This window comes from Crinia signifera, chromosome 3 (assembly GCF_055691185.1).
Source record: "Crinia signifera chromosome 3, ASM5569118v1, whole genome shotgun sequence".
NCBI lineage: Eukaryota > Metazoa > Chordata > Amphibia > Anura > Myobatrachidae > Crinia > Crinia signifera.
The window spans coordinates 277,360,323-277,377,010 of NC_139219.1; the positions used below are offsets into that span (position 1 = coordinate 277,360,323).

The 16,688-nt window shown below is 43.7% G+C and overlaps 1 protein-coding gene across 12 annotated transcripts in view; it reads right to left on the reverse strand.

Moving 5' to 3' along the window:
• The window catches only part of GIGYF2 (GRB10 interacting GYF protein 2), a 94,933-nt gene that overhangs the window by 5,913 nt on the left and 72,332 nt on the right, over positions 1–16,688 (reverse strand). For 8 of the 12 annotated variants that reach the window (XM_083178120.1, XM_083178123.1, XM_083178126.1 and 5 more), the window contains 10 exons: positions 15,973–16,064; positions 10,736–10,843; positions 9,042–9,142; positions 8,103–8,203; positions 5,432–5,557; positions 4,845–5,123; positions 3,489–3,695; positions 3,148–3,267; positions 2,255–2,470; positions 561–772 (listed from right to left, as the gene is read on the reverse strand). In XM_083178120.1, coding sequence (XP_083034246.1) covers positions 561–772; positions 2,255–2,470; positions 3,148–3,267; positions 3,489–3,695; positions 4,845–5,123; positions 5,432–5,557; positions 8,103–8,203; positions 9,042–9,142; positions 10,736–10,843; positions 15,973–16,064 — 1,562 coding nt within the window. The remainder of the gene's footprint in view (positions 1–560; positions 773–2,254; positions 2,471–3,147; positions 3,268–3,488; positions 3,696–4,844; positions 5,124–5,431; positions 5,558–8,102; positions 8,204–9,041; positions 9,143–10,735; positions 10,844–15,972; positions 16,065–16,688) is intronic. The other 4 variants (XM_083178131.1, XM_083178128.1, XM_083178124.1 and 1 more) reach the window with 3 other exon arrangements.

A 16,688-nucleotide genomic window follows, 5' to 3' on the forward strand; every position in this document is an offset into this window, starting at 1 on the left:
TTTCCAGTCAAAAAACACACGATCACCTGTGGTTCCCATCCTTGACATTTCAATTAAATAGAAAAAACTTATTTGGGCATTTGGGATTTTAGAATGAGTTAAAAGATGAATGTAATTTTTGAAAATAAAAAGTCTTCTAAAAAAAAAACAAAAAAAACAAACGCCTAAAGGTAGACTTGTGTGGGTACCGTATTAATAATTAGCAATATCGATCTTTGAATGGGATAAGAGATGTTGAAATATGGCCTCCACACAACGGTGCGGTAATCCTGCAGTGAAGAGGTTAAGGTCTCACTACCACACATTGGTGACCCCATTCTGAGCAGCATAGCATGGAGCTAAAGCTGTGCAGATGTGTTGGGACAGCCACCTGTTCATACAATCACTCGGCTCTAGATGTTCAATGTTTTCACACCGCACAATGCTAGTTTTCGATGGAATGTGCTGCACGCACCCACACCCAGTGCAGTGTCCTAATAGCATGTAAGAGAAACTGAAATTTTTTTGCATCTATTGCATATATGCATATTTTATAAAAATAAATTAACTCCAGTTTTTACCTTGCATTGCTCTTGTTCTTATTTACGGTGTTTCGTGGTGCTACCACTTTTACAGCATCATCCCAGAATCCGCCACTGGACACCTTGTTTTCAGGGCTATTCCAGATGCTGCTTATGGAGTCAGTCGACCATTGGGGACTCAGATTGTTATTCAGACTTCCCCACACAGAGCTTCCAGAGCTGCTAACAGTATTGTTAGTGTTATGATGCTGCTACAAAAGATGGAATGGGAAACCTTACTATAAATGTAGATACAGCAGTTCATACAAACAACTACGGGCTGGGTTATGGAGATTCATGGTTTAACAAAAATATACACACTATTGATATTTTGGTAGATCAGATCAGAACATGGAACCTCCTGGATCAACATAACTAAACTGCTTCAAAACACCATTAAACTTGTTCAGGATGCCAAAATGTGTATGCTCACCACAGCATACTATTCCCAATAGGTGTTCATTGGGTCCCATGTTCTGAACTTGAGCCTGGTTTTTTATTTGGAAGGTGGGGGAGGATTTTGGGGTAGAAGAGTTTTGAATGTTTTATCACCATATATTAGATATACCACTACTGGTTGTTCAGTTGCGCCATGATATATGCATGCCTTGGTATAACCACACAAGGTGTGTGTGTATACCAGAGCGCGACCGAACACACAAGTGGTATTTGTCTCATAAAAAATGGTCACTGTGGAGATCACGTAAGGTGAAACATTCGCTGATTCTGTGGCTGCTCAGGGAAGTCCTGTTCCAATTTGTTTACTAGATCATTGTAAAAGTCATGTTTGAAGAGGCCTGATGTGAAATCAATTGAGTTATGAGGTAAATTTGGGGATTTTCTGTCAGAAATAATGGTCAGTGATCTGTTGGTTTCCTGTGAGCAGTCACTTTAAACTTTTGAAGTGATACCGTTGCTATTTAGCTCTTTGCCAACCACATCTCCATCTCCCAGAAATGTGATCAGACAAGTAAGCAAGAATTATTTAGTGTTTGAATTGACTATTTGTCAGTTAGCTGTATATGTACTATTGACAGTGCAGAACCATTATAGCATTAGTTTTCCTACATCGGAATGATTCTTGAATTTTATCCGCTGTGAACTGAACTTTATGATCAGAACCTGAATGAGGGGTAGATGTATGAAGCAGTGAAAAGGGAGGAGAGGTGATTAAGTGCCTGGTACTTTATCACTGGCCAATCAGCACCTGCATGTTACGTTACAGGCTGGGTTTAAAAAGGGCCAGTTAGGAGCGGACTGGCTGAAGATAAAGTACCAGGCACTTTATCACTTCTCCTCCCTTATCATTGCTTCATACATCTACCTCCGAGTCTGATGCCAGTCCAAATGCGGAGGCAATCTCATGGAGAAGCTTCCAACTGTGCAATGCATGCGAATGGACTGAAAGAAAAGGACGGAGTCCGATATCCATTCATTGAAATGGGTGTTTCTGGGTGGTTACTGTGTGAACAGATCAGTCTCCTGGAGGTGTCAATGTAAGCCAGCTCCCATGCTCTGTTGGAGTATACTAACATAGGTGGGATCATGTTTCAGATTGATCTCTTGCATCCAATAATAAGTGACAATGCCAATACTGCAAAGGGAAACACAATGCGCAGTGCAGTGACCGGTGTGAAAATGGGTGTAAACAGTTCCAGCACTTCTAACAGCGCATCATCAAGCCGTATACTCACAGGAGCAGCAGGTGCAGGCGGAAGTGTGATGTTTGTTGGTCTGCCCCGGCCGCCTTGTTGCTGCACCTGTTGCATTTGCCTGGCTTCTTCCTGTTGGATCTCCAGTAAAGACTTCATGCCGCCAGTAGATTGGCTCACATTGCCCCAGCCAGGCATCTTTTGCTGCTGTTGCTGCTGCTGCTGCACAGACTTCATCTCCTGCTGCTGTCGTCGTTGCTGAAATAAAGAACATAAACCATTGTATGCCAATGCCACCAGCGGATGGTCCCATACCCCCCAAAAATGAATAATGTTTTTGTAGCAAGGGACAGGCTGGGGTAATTGGCCTGTATGCTAATGCAGCTCAGATGCCATTTAATTCAACAATCAAACATCGCTATAGAAAGCAAGAAAGACACTGCACAAACCCCTCTCTCCTGCTCTCATTGCAGTCATGTTGGCTTTGTAAAGTCATCCATACAATACGCCAAGGTCACGCATGTGATACCTTGGCAACTGCCCGCCGTGGAGTCAGACGGCTGGACGGCCTACAATATATCGTATGCGCCAACTTTATTATATGCAACTCAAGCAAGCACTGCCGGATCCTATAAACCTTCAATTGCAGCACTTGCGACCTCCGATCCGATGAGCGCGGTACCGCACATCATATTTTCAGCCGATTCACCAGCTTCTATCCGTTGGAATAGGGTGGAAAGTGCCCAAGTCTTATAAGTGTACAAGTTTTTGTCACATGCATAATTTAGAGCAGAGGAGGCAATTGTAAACAATAAAATAATTCTTATTTAAGAGAATAAGAGTCTGAGGATCCCTACATGTGTACAATGTTATAGCAAATGTACAGCATAGACACTTTGCAATGTTAGACAAAGTGGGCTTCAGCCTGCACGCACCTCTTCCAGCTTCTGGCGTTCTCTCTCCTCTTCCAGTTTCTGTATCTCAGCCAAAGATAATGTTGTCTGAGAGGATCCTCCAGAATTCACCTGCTGCCCCCAGGTGGATGAAGATGGTAACTGGGAGAAAAATGGGCACCAGTTATTACTAAAGCACATGCCTCACCCGTTACAAAAGGAGAATTAAAAAAATAAAATAAAATTGTATGGCCCCAGCACCAAAAGCAATACTTAATTCCTTTTTGCATTTTGTAACCAAAAACCACCCTTTTTTAGATAAAGTAGACACAATATTTCTGGATAGAGAATAAATAAGGACAGCTAGTAAGATTTGCCACAACCTTCATCTGTGCAAGTTGTTGCTGCTGCTGTTGCTGCTGCAAGCGCCTAAGTGCTTCCTGTTGCTGCTGCCTCTGTCTTTGAAGCTCTTTCTGCCTCTGAGCCTCCTCTTGCTTCCTGCGCTCCTCTTCCTCCTGCCGTATTCGTGTTTCCTCCAACAGCCGCTGTGCAGCCTCCTCCTCTTCCTGGGCCCATCTAGCCGCCTCTTCCTAGAAGGAGTGCAAGAAACAGGTATATGTACTAAATGAAGCAAAATGAGGACTACGGTTAAAAGCAGAAAAAAAAAAAGATGACTTTGCTGTGAATATATTGAACTAAAATAATTAGTATAGGGCCTATATGATGGAAGGCTGTAGGGTTATCCACGGAATATCCAAACACTGCAGCTGTCCAGATATAATCGAGAAACAGGTTCAGTTCATAAGAGATCGATTTGGGTATGGTCCAAAGTAAGTGGACTTTGGCAGACAATGTGACTAAAGTCCTTGATTCCCAGAATCACTTACTTTGAACCATACTGAGATCAATCTCCGGTTTATCCATTGTATACACGGACCGCTTCAGTTTTTGGACCTTCGGTGGATAACCCTACAGCCTACCATTTAGCATAGCAACTTGAAAAGAACTGCTAAAGACTGTTACCACATATATCGTAATATCCCACTGCTAAATACAGAACTGAGTAAGGGCCATTATAACAGGTCCTACTATAATATCCAGCCTAGTGAGTAGTCCAAATGAGCCAGTGTGTGATTTATCTTTTAAATTTACATTTTATTAGAAGTCTCAAAGTTTGAGGTTTAAATAAATCTGTACATATAATACTTATCCATCCTTTTAGCAACAGCGCTGGTGATTCTATGTATATGCCTATGCCCTTTATATGGAGTGACCGCTACACCAGCTGCTATTGACAGCGCAGTGGGAAGATTTCTTAGATTATTGCAGTAATGTTTTCCAGTGGAGGGGAGTTCCTTGTAGACGGGAGATTTATACCCCTTTTATACCGGGTTTGTAGGCTGTGTAAACCGGCTGACCCGGTTCATGAGACCCAGCATGCGACCTGGGTTGAACTTGGGTTCAAACCAGCTCGCTGTGCAGGGTAAATGGGTAACCTGGGTTACGACTCTATTCAATGCAATAGCCGATGCTGGGAAATGCTCTCGAAAAAGTTGTACAGATATTATTTGAGGTCATTTTAAGTGGTAGCTGTGTAACATTTTATGAAAAAAAGAAATGGCCATTTTAACCTTATGGCAGAAGCATCTCCATGAAAAATGAACAGTCACAATGGTATCAAAGAATAAAACAGACCATAAGACCACGCATTTGCAGTTCTGGATAGTTACCATCCTCACCTGTTTTCTTTGTTCTTCTTTTTTTCTCCTTTCCTCCTCTTCTCTTTTCTTTTCCTCCTCCCTTCTCCTCCTCTCTTCTTCTATCACCCTCCTCTCTTCTTCAAGTCTCTGCTTCTCCTCCTCTTGTCGTCTCCTCTCCTCTTCCTGTCGCCTCCTTTCCTCCAGCAGCCTTCGTTCTTCCTCTCGTTTCCGCTCCTCTTCCTCAACCTGTCTTTTAAGTGCCAGCTCCTGTTCCCTTTGTCGCCGCAATGTTTCCTCCTGTAAAATACATTTGTTGCCCTATTTTAAAGTGGGATAACAATTTAAATAAAAATCTGAAAAGGCATAGGAGTCACTAGCATTAATACGCAAAACATAATGCACCCCATCTACTCTACATGCCGACGGCCAGATTCTCTAAGCTTCAAAAGTGATCAAATCGAGAGTGATAAAAAGCCAGCCAATCAGCTCCTCCCTGCCATGTCACAGGCTGTGTTGGAAAAATGTCAGACAGGAGCTGATTGGCTGGTGGTTGATCACTCTCGATTTAATCACTTTTGAAGCTTAGAGAATCTGGCCCCAAGTCATAAAAGTACAAAGAGTAGTACCTGCTTGCGACGTGCTAACTCTAGCTCTTCCTTCCTTTTCCTTTCCTCCTCTTCAAGCTGCCGTCGCTGCTGCTCCTCCTCTTCTTGCTTTGCCCTCAACTCTGCTTCTCTTCTCTCCTGTTCAATCTAGAAAATGAGGTTGTGTATGCAAAGTCACTGCTGCCATTATATATCTCCCATACCTGGCCACTTGTATGTTTAGCTATACAAGCCAACCTCCCTTACAGCCATTTCAAGGTACAGGAATGAATAGAGACAGAAAAAGCCAGAAAAGCTCTGACTGCAGAGAAACAAATGGTGGAAGGAATGATACAGTAAGTATAGGTATCCAAATGGGACAATGGAGCACTGAACATAGTTGTCCATGCTTTTGGGTAATCTCTCCTATTCATATCACATGTTGGTACTATCTACTGTCCGTTATTACACAACCCTTTTAAGCCATTCATTCAGTTTTAAAAAAAGAAAATCAGGAAATGTAATCAGGTGGCTAATGCTGCAGGCATAGGAAATGTAGCGAGCTGTCTGGCTACAGGAGATTCTTTTAAGGTCACCTATTGGCATTCGTTTGCATAACTTCCCAGAGGCAACATTTATTGTTGAAACACAAGACCTAATTATAGGGGAGATACCAGAAAAACGGAACTTCTCTGTAAGTAGGCTTTATTCGCTCTTGAACGTATAGTAAAATATGCATCATATGCACGCAAACAAAACAATGCAGGCATATATGCATGTATACATACTTTGTTTAAACCAGACTTATTTGGAAGGAAACTGGCGCCTAAGACGGTCATGTGTGGGCCATTCATAATAACAAACACAAACCCACAATGCTTTCAAGCTCTATAGAGTTCATTGATTTGCCTGAGACTTGTTGCACATGGCCAAATCACCCGATAAAACTGGGCATCTGTGAGTGTCCAACAAAAAAGTATCGGCATCTTTCCAAGGATCATGAGATCAGTTAAGTTTTTATCTCAATTATCTTTTTAACTCTTAAGTCCAACGTCTAGTCAGGCTCAACAGCCCTAGCGCTAGTAGCAGATCCAATGGTGAGCCACTTTAAAATAACATTAACTTCGGTCAACATTCAATGTAGACCAAAAAACACTTGGACTGCAAAAGGTTAAACTGGTTTTCTGCACAAATGTGTGCCCCATCACTGCTGTAGCCCCACCTACATTATCTACAGCTCCTGCCTAATTTTGATGTTGCTGAAGAGATCGGGTGAACCAGTGGTGATCTAGAAACACTACCAGAATGGCTACAACGTTGGTGAAGCTCAAAAGGAGCCAATTATAGGCCAAAGCAAAAAGCTAGAAAAGCCCCAGGCTGTTCATTTCCCAAGGGACGGAAACACTCCACCCAAATCGGTATACAGTAAAATGGTCTAATGGTATTGAAGAGCTCGCTTGACAGAAGAATAACACTACGTATATTCTTTTCGGCAACAGACTTGGCTATATCTCATCTGAATTCTTACATTCTGGATGAGTAGCTGAATGTTATTGCGTCACGCATCTTTAGCCCTCTTGTTTGACTTTAACCCCCTTTATGGAAGTGTTGCCCACCAACAACTCATCCAGAACCTGCCCAAAAGTCCAAGACTGTCCAACATTTCAGAAATGTCACACTAAATGACTAATGTAGCTACCCCAGGTTGGTTCTAGAAAAGTATCTGAGTGTGCAACGTATAAGTAATCAAAATGGTTTTGGATAACCCGGGAAGGATGTTGGCAAGGGCAGCAGAGCTGGGCTGGTAAAACAGAGTGGGCAAAATGACTCCGGAAATAAGTCAGCCTTGTATGTAAACAGAAAACTAGGTACCACCAAGCAGCAAGTTATGAGTCTCTTGCCCCTTTGGAGGACTCTTTGGGACAAAACATTCAGCATAAGATAAGGCTATTACAGATAAACAGGACTGATCCATATCGGATCTAAATGAAGAATAAAAAAATAAAGGCAAAAATAAAGGCACATAATATTTTCAGCTGTTACTGCCTTCATGTGTTTTACTTAGTGCTAGGCATGTTAACACATTAATATTGCGTTAAGATGCCAGCATGTTAACGGTGATCAAATATTGTATCACAGTTAACGTGGGGGGAGCGGCGTCGCGGAGGTGCAGAGTCATTACAGAGACCTCTTCAAAATTGGCTGCTGCCACAGAGAAGACACGCTAGAAGTACTCCTGCACCTCTTGTGGCTGTCCCCATTGATTTAGGCAATCTTTGGAGGGGCGATGGGTCTCTAATACTGTCAAGAGACTGTGCCCCCGATCCCCCAGCAATTAAGATGTATCTCCCCCAGGGCAACAAGAATTTAACCCCCTATGGCAGCAAGCATGTATTCCCCCCTGTCAATGAGCATTTAAACCCCTATGGAAGCAAGCATGTATTCCTCATGGCAATGAGCATTTAACCCCCTATGGAAGCAAGCATGTACCCCCCCCCCCCCCCCCCCGGCACCGAGCATTTAACCTCCCCAGCAATGAGACTGTAGGTAAGCGACACTTATGTGCCTGATAACGCAATCTTTTTTTTTTTTTAATCGTTACCCACTAATAGTTTTCAGATATTTTAGAAATGTACAGGAGTGTTCTAATGCATACAGATAATTTTTCAAATATTTTTTTTTTCCCTTTGTCTAACCCTGTGGGTGAACATACCTTAGCTGCTTTCACCTTCTCCAGCTGTTCCAGCTGCTCTCTAGAAGCTCCCTGAGAAGTCGGTTCTATAGGTAGGTCCCACACACTGTTTCCCTCCCACACTGTAAATATAATGAAATTATATTTAATTCCAGAACATATGTCAAATTCTAAGTGCAGTCTGTACAACAAATTTCAAACAAACCACAGTTTAACAGCTAGGTAAATATAGGGAAACTTTTCAACAGAGATGTCCCCACTAACTATTGGAAGGCAGGAGGAGGTAATTAATTACAAGCCAATCAATCCATTTCGACCACATCTGGCTGATACATTTTTTAAAGGACCATTGGACCCAATTCGGGGCAACATAGTCGAATGTTGCGTCTATATATAGATCTTATGTTCTGCACATAAAATCTATCGACTTGCTGGAGCAATCGTATGTGGTTTTTAACCACATGCGATCACTAAAATGCAATCCGTGGGTTGGGGCCAGAGGGAATGCTTTCAACGTCGTGGGGTTTGGGGACAGGGGGCCAGAGGGACCGCTGGTGGCTTGGAGAGGGCAAAGTAGTGTAGCGCTAGCAGGGGTCAGTAGTGGCAGCAGAATTTTTAACACACTAGAGGGCTTCCCAGTGCTTTAAACAATTCTGACGCCACCGCTGACCCTCACCGCCCACTAGCGCTATGCTGCAATGTCACCCCCTGCCCGTCCTCTTCCAGAAGCCGAGGCGCCATCTCGAGATGGTATGCAATGTTGGGTGCTGAAAGGGGGCACTTTTTGCTCCACATGATGCGGTCGGATTTGATGGACATCGCACTTTGATGTTGCATCGAATCCGATAACATAAGTGTATGGGTAGCATTACTGTAAACTATAGCATCCATACAATTTCAGTAACTGTACAGAGTCCTATGGACTACACTCACTAACTAACTAGAGACATGCATACTTACTAGTAGTTGGAGGGGCAGCCGCCTGAAGCTCCCACAATGAAGTGTTTTCTGCCACAGGCATTGCTCTTGGTACTGCAGGAATAACTGCCTGCTCAGAAATCCTATGAAAAACAAAATGCAATTTATTACATTAAATTTACAAAAGCAAACTACTCAGATGAATGACAACTTATTAAAAATATATATTTTTTTTAAAGTCCATTGGGGCAGATGTATGAATCTGCGGTACTTGTTTTCTATCTGGGCGCCCGCTACGTTAATTGCGCACCATGCTATTCTCCGTATAAAAATCGGATCGCATCGCATCGGATACCACAAATGCACATACACGATATTGAACGATGCGATGCGATTTCATTCCCGCTTTTATGGTTGGCCCATAGGATATATAGGAAACCCCCCCCGTGATGGTTTAAAATGCGCCTCCATTGTTAACGCCACCCCAGTATTGACGTCAATCCGAAGCGTGGCGAGCGCAGCGAGCCCCGCGAGGGGCGGCGGTACGCGTCCTCCGACTTTTTCATACCCCCACTATCCACGTCGGCGTGGAGTTGAGAATAGAATAGTGTGGCGAGCGCAGCGAGCCACCGAGCCCGAAGCGTGGCGAGCACAGCGCGCCCCGCGAGGGGACGCGGATACTTCACAGGTATCCGTGTCCCCTCGCGGGCTTCACAGGTATCCGCGTGCGCTCGCCACGCTTCGGGCTCGGTAGCTCGCTGCGCTCGCCACACTATTCTATTCTCAACTCCACGCCGACGTGGATAGTGGGGGTATGAAAAAGTCGGAGGACGCGTACCGCCGCCGCTCGCCACGCTTCGGGTTGACGTCAATACTGGGGTGGCGTTAACAATGGAGGCGCATTTTAAACCATCAGGGGGGGTTTCCTATACAAATCGTGGGTTTGCGGGGTTATTACATTGAAATCAATGTAAAATCGGGTCTCAGGGACCATTTAACATTGATTCCAATGTAAAAATCGGGGTTGATCGCGTCACCGCATGCGATGCGATCCGATTTAAAATGAAATCGGATCGGATAGCATCGTATGCCATCGTACATCATCGAGTACCGAATCCGATGCGATACGATTTCATTACGGTGCCGTACGTTGAAAACCTGGGGGCCCAGATAGGAAACAAGTACCGAATCTGCCTATAACGTTTCGCACATAACGAGTCCGGCTTCTCCAGCATAACGTGGAGAAGCGGCCAAACGCGTTAGGCAGATGTATTAACCCCCAAAGCTGATAAGGAGAGCCGTTATACCCAGCGTGAATGGCTCTCCTTATGGGCTCCCCCGCCGCCCCGCACATGCCCACTCGCAGCCCCCAGGCTGGCTTTCTGGGCATGCGCAAGATCTCGCTAAAACCGTGAGATCTCCAGTGCAGCCCAAGCCAGAAGCAGGGCTAGCGTTGTCCCCAGCGTTGGTGGGGCATTGGACAACACTAGCCCTGAGCTGGCGAAGCCTTGAAGGCTGTTAATACATCGCCCCGCACGATAACAACAGGGGGGGGGGGGGGGGGAATTGCAGGGGACAAGTCCGCATGTTTGGTGCGTTAGTGATACATTAGGATAAACGTAATCCCCCCGTTAACCAGCGTTAAGTGCATTTCTGCACTTAACGCTAGTTCATACATCTGCCCCATTATTTGCCGTTGCAACGGTTTAATAGCATCTGTCGGTAAGACGTGTTACCTCATCTTCAGAGCCTGGAACTGCTGTAGGAGGTGAGCCAGCTGTTGCTGCTGCTGTGAGGACAGTGCTGCCTTCTGTTGCTGTGCCAGGACTTGGGCATATTGCTGTCTGAAGAGGAGATAGTGATGACAATACATGCAAATGTTGGTATGTACCGAAGACATGAAACCTATGTACAGTCGTCATGTGTAAAATCAGCATTTGTGAGCACTTTTCATTTAAAAACATAAGTTGCATAATCTAATAACATTGACTGCAATAAATATAAGATGTACTTTATTAGCACGTGTGAAAAAGACTGAAAACAAAGGAGAAAAGCTCTTACCGAGCAAATACATGTGCCAACACCAGAGCTGAGAGACTGAAGCTCCGGAAGCACAACCATATTGCTGAGTGTCCCGTTTTCATCATGGTCGCTGATGAAAAAGACACTCTGCCGGGGGAAGCCGCTGGTGGCAGGAGCATGCTCCTGCGACCACTGCATGGCTGGTTGCTGAAGCGACCATATCCCTGGGGAGTTCTGCTGAAATCACCCAGTGTGTACGGGGCTTAAGGGCGAGATGCACTAAGCCTTGAAAAGTGCTGAAATGGAGAGTGATAAACAATCAATCAGCTCCTAACTGCCATATAAGAAGTGTATATTAAAAAATGACAGATAGTAGCCGGTTATCACTCTCCATTTTATCACTTTGACGCTTAGTACATCTGGCCCCAATTCATCAACTAGTCTATCACCTAACCTTGCAAACCGTTGCATTACTTTACTCCCTTACATTTTAGTGTCTCCATTTACTTTACTTTTAATAATGTCTTCCATTCTACTGGCTTGTATGTTTCAGAGGATTTAAATGTAAAGCGGTATAGTTAAAACTACAAATTTACATTGAATCATTATGTATATTGTCTTTTTTTTTTATCCATAATGGTTCCTTGATAAATATAGTTATTGAAGCTGTGGGCAACTGATATATCAGGACACCGATGTTAGTAATATCCCGTACCGGCTGTGGTTTGCAACCCCCAGGATCAGAGAAACTCCCAATTTAGATGTATAACGTCACCAGGTAAGAGGAGGGCAGAGTGGTGGTAGGTGGCATTGTATGGTTGCTACAACAGACGTGGCTCAATTGTAAGTGAGAGCAGACGCCGGGAGCAGCAGCTGAACACAGTGAAGTGACCTGTGGCAATCTCCACTGTTCTGAATTGAGGATTACCGCCAGAGACCAGCGTCTGCTCTCTGTGCCGGTAACAGAGAATAAGGCGGCTTTCACTTGCAGCAGAGGTTGCTCCCGCCATCGGCTCATTACAACTGAGCCACGTCGGTTGTAGCGACCATACAACACCACCTACCACCACTCTGCCCTCCTCTTACCAGGAGACGTTGTACATCTAAATTGGGAGTTTCTCTGATCCTGGGGGTTAGAAACCACAGCCGGCACGGGACATTTCTAACATCCGTATGTCCTGATATATCAGTTGCCTATAACCAATAACCATATTTATCAAGGAACCATTATGGATACAATGTTTAAAATTGGAGCCATCCCATCCGGAAACAATGACTACATAAATTACTGGACGCTCTCTATCCACAAACATACAGGATGCCAACTGGATCAAAGTTGGTAAGAGCACCAAATAATGAACACTAATACCAGTCTATTAATTTGGGGTTTCAAATTCAAGTGATATTGTACCTTTTAAAATTGTTATGTTTAATATATTTTTATTTTATTAATGAAAGAAACTTCATTGTGTCTTTTTTACAAAAAAAATCTCTTAAATTAATGATTATATTGATTAAATATTTTCAGATCAACACAGTGCCCTCTCACTCCTGTCTGTCTTTATGTTGGTTTCTACATTATTGGGAGCAGCATAATACTAGTTAAATATTGGGAGAGACACAAATCTCATATTTTGAGCTCTATACACCACCAAGAACCTAACAAGACGTGCTTTTAACGGAGTAGACTTTCAGCTTTAATTTGAGGGTATTTACACCCAAATCAGATGAACGGTGTAGGAACTACAATGGTTTGGGCAAGTGTGGGCTATTCCCTCGTTGTTTCATCATCAATTAAGCAGCTAAAAGGTCTGGACTTGATTCCAGGTGACATTTGCATTTGGAATCTGTTGCCATTGACTCTGAATATGAGATCCAAAAAGCTGTCATGATCAGCGAAGCAAGCCATCATTAGGCTGAAAAATCAAAAGAAACACATCAGAGAGATAGCGAATACATTAGGTGTGGCCAAATCAACTGTTTGGAACATTCTTAAAAAGAAAGAACGCACCGGAGAGCTCAGCAACACCAAAAGACCGCGGAAAACAACTGTGATGGATGACAGAAGAATTACTTCCCTGGTGAAGAAAAACCCCATCCACAACAGTTGGCCAGATCATCAGTCATCAATCAAGAGAAGACTTCACAAGAGTGAATATAGAGGGTTCACCACAAGATGTAAACCATTGGTGAGCCAGAGTTTGACAAACATCTAAAAAAGCCTTTACAGTTCTGGAACATCCCATGGACAGATGAAACAAATATCAACTTGTATCAGAGTGATGGGAAGAGAAGAGTATGGAGAAGGAAAGGAACTGCCCATTATCCAAAACATACCACCACATCAGTGAAGCATGGTGGTGGTAGTGTCATGGCGTGGGCATGTATGGCTGACATGTATTTATTGATAATGTGACAGCTGACAAAAGCAGCAGGATGAATTCGGAAGTGTTTCGGGCAATATTATCTGCTCATATTCAGTCAAACGTTTCAGAACTCATTGGATGGCGCTTCACAGAGCAGATAGAAAATGACCCGAAGAATACTGCAAAAGCAACCAAATAGTTTTTTAAGGGAATTAAGTGGGATGTTATGCAATGGCCAAGTCAATCAATCCATTGTGGTGGTGTATAGAGCCCAAAATATGAGAATTGTATTGATGTCCCAATATTTATGACTGTACATGGAAAACAACCAGATGTGTTCTTACATCTATACTCAATACACCAAGCAGCATGAGATGTAGGAGGTCAAATAGACCCCAGGTTCCCTGCAACTCTAGAGGCCCATACACACTTGACGATTTTCACATGAAAATCGATCAAAACAGCCGTTTTGAGCGATTTTCAGCTGAAAATCGCCTAGTGTGTATGCCCCACAGATTGCTTACTAGCGATGATGCACGCTCCCGCATCATCGCTAGCGAGGACCCACGTCGGCTGGTTTTACCAGCATGCCAGCGATGATGGATGGTTTTTTATCCATCATCGCTGAGTGTGTGCGCAGCACGGGCTGAAAGATTATCCACTTTCAGCCCGTGTACCGCCCCGCCGCTCCGCCGCCTCCCCCTGCTCTCCCCCCTTCCCCTCCCCCTGCTCGCAGCACGGAGACGGAGCAGGGGGAAAAAGACGCTCACCCGCCCGCAGCAGCTCCTGGTCCCCGCTGTCATCTGACCCTCTGACTCAGAGTGTCGGAACGCGGCAAAGTGATTCCAGCCGCCCGCTCCACAGTGTCCCCATGCTGACGCAGCTCCACTGCCACCAATGAAAGGCTTACCTATTTATACATATACAATAAATGTACAGCGGCACTGGGGTCTTCAAACAACTCAGACAACGTTAACATGTGTGGCAACGTCTTGTCTGAGTTATTTAAAGACCCCAGTGCCGCTGTACATTTATCTCCTATTTATCTGCCCGGTCATCACCGGACACCACTGAGGGCACGGGGCCCATTATCCTACAGAGCTGAGTGCCGGCTATATATACCACGGCCCACCAATGTATATTATGCAGTAACAGCCGGGGTGGCGTTTACCTGATCGCTGGGCTCCGAATATACCCAGCCCAGCAATCAGTTCTGAATCAGGCCCCAAAAAACAGAAATGCACTGAAATTAAAGGGCCCCTGCTCCCACCCTTGGAATTCAAACCCCGCCCATTATGTAAATATCCTTTTTTAATGAAAGATTTTCATCAAAGTCTTTCGCCGTCTGAAAATCTCTCGCTCTTTGGTGAAAATAGCTCAGTGTGTACGAACTACTTTGGTGAAAGATATATCTTTCAGAGATTTTGGCAAAGTCTTTTGAAATGAAAATCTTTAAGTGTGTATGGGCCATAACACTTAAAACCTTTTTTCCCTAAAAAAAAAAAAAATGCTTGTTGTATATAGGTTGAGTCTATATGGAGCAGAAAAAACTTTACAAATTCAGAGACAGATATAGAAGGGTCATAAATTAATCAGCACAATATCTTTGTGCGTAATAGTCACACTGTTGTAACAAAGATTAAATTTTCTGAAAAAGAAAAAACAAAGATGTCCAACGCTCAAAGTTTCTCCTGCAACTTGGCAGGCAAAGCGAGGCCGTATGTGTAGTATAGATGTATGAGGACATAGCAGTAAAGAACAATGTAACACACTGTCAGATACTAATCTCTTGCTTCCAGCCCTTTGGTGGAATGGGGAGAGGAGTTTATACAGCATTCATCTTGGATGATCTTTTGAGATGCTGCACATTAGTCTTTTTATTAAGGGTATGCACTGGTAGAACCCACTCTAATGCTAGAAACATACCATACAAAAAAATTTTTGAACAATTTCCATATAATCGGGGCATCAGGCTTGTTTTGTCCCACAGTGTGTACGAACCAATTGTGACATTTCAAAGATAAATTGGAAATCTCTTGCCGCCAATAATGACTGTTCAATAATCAACACTAATGGAGCCCATAGACGCTCCGTTTTTGCCGGCTCCGTTCTGTACTATGCGATGCGCGCATCACATAGTAAGGTAAAAAGAGTATGTGCTGCATACTTTTTGTACTAGGTACGCATCGTATCGGATCGCAATGCATGCGATCCGATGTGTACTTTAAAAGTACAAAACGGACCTCAAAATCGGGCCGTGTATGGGGGGCTTAACAGTCAGGTTTATCAATCTCTGCCACAAATCTCCAGATATCCTGCAGTGTGTGCGACCCAGTCTCAATATGAACATATGTTGCACGTTTTTCCATGACATCCTCATTCTGGGAAGACACGTGTGTATTCAGTGTGGGGTAGCCGAAATTTGGCTTTTTGGGGAAAAAAAAGAAGATTGGCAGAGTCTGTGCCGGTTTTCCATGGCCCTGCCATACAGGAGTAAAAGATCTCAAGCTCTGTGTCTTCCTATAACGGGGAATCTGCAACACAGACACGCAGCACACATTTAGTGGATTAGCAGAAGCACTTACTGTATAAGAAACTGCTGGTAGTGCAGTTGCTGTAACTGGTATAGGGTGGTTATGTCCTGATGACGGCCTAAATGTTCAGGGCCTAAGTCTCCCTGTAAAAGAAAAGAAATTAAGCCTTGTGACCATGCATACGAAACAAACATCAGGAGCGACATTGCACAAAAAATGTCACATGGTAGATGGAAAGCTTCATATGAGCAGGGCTCTTTACTTGTGGCTTAATAAGTTACAACAACCAAAAAAATTAAGAGGTTGTTTTACGCAAATCCTCAAAGCACGAGCCAAAAAGAAAAGAATTTTTTTTTTTTTTTTTTTTTAAACTTCTCATTATCTATTTCACTATCTATTTTAAGGACACTACTCGCTCAGGATTTACAGGGAAGTAGGACACTGCTGGAAAACACAAAAGTTGATCTCTTCCACCAGATCCGATATTCATTAACCGAGGAACCCAGGACACCAGATAAAGCAGAAGGTGTTTAAATGTTTGGTCACCCAAAGGGATTGAGCAGTAAAAGACAGATTCCCAATCTCTCTCATATCCACTTCGACAAACACTGCTACCTTGAAGATGTGCCCCCCCTTTATTGAAGCTTTGCAACAAGTCTGGCAAAGCTGCATGCAGATCTTCCCGGGCTGCATCCATACACGACAAAATATTGTTTTAGCAATTTGTGGAAAACACATTGACAGTGAACAGATTGAAGACTGTGCAT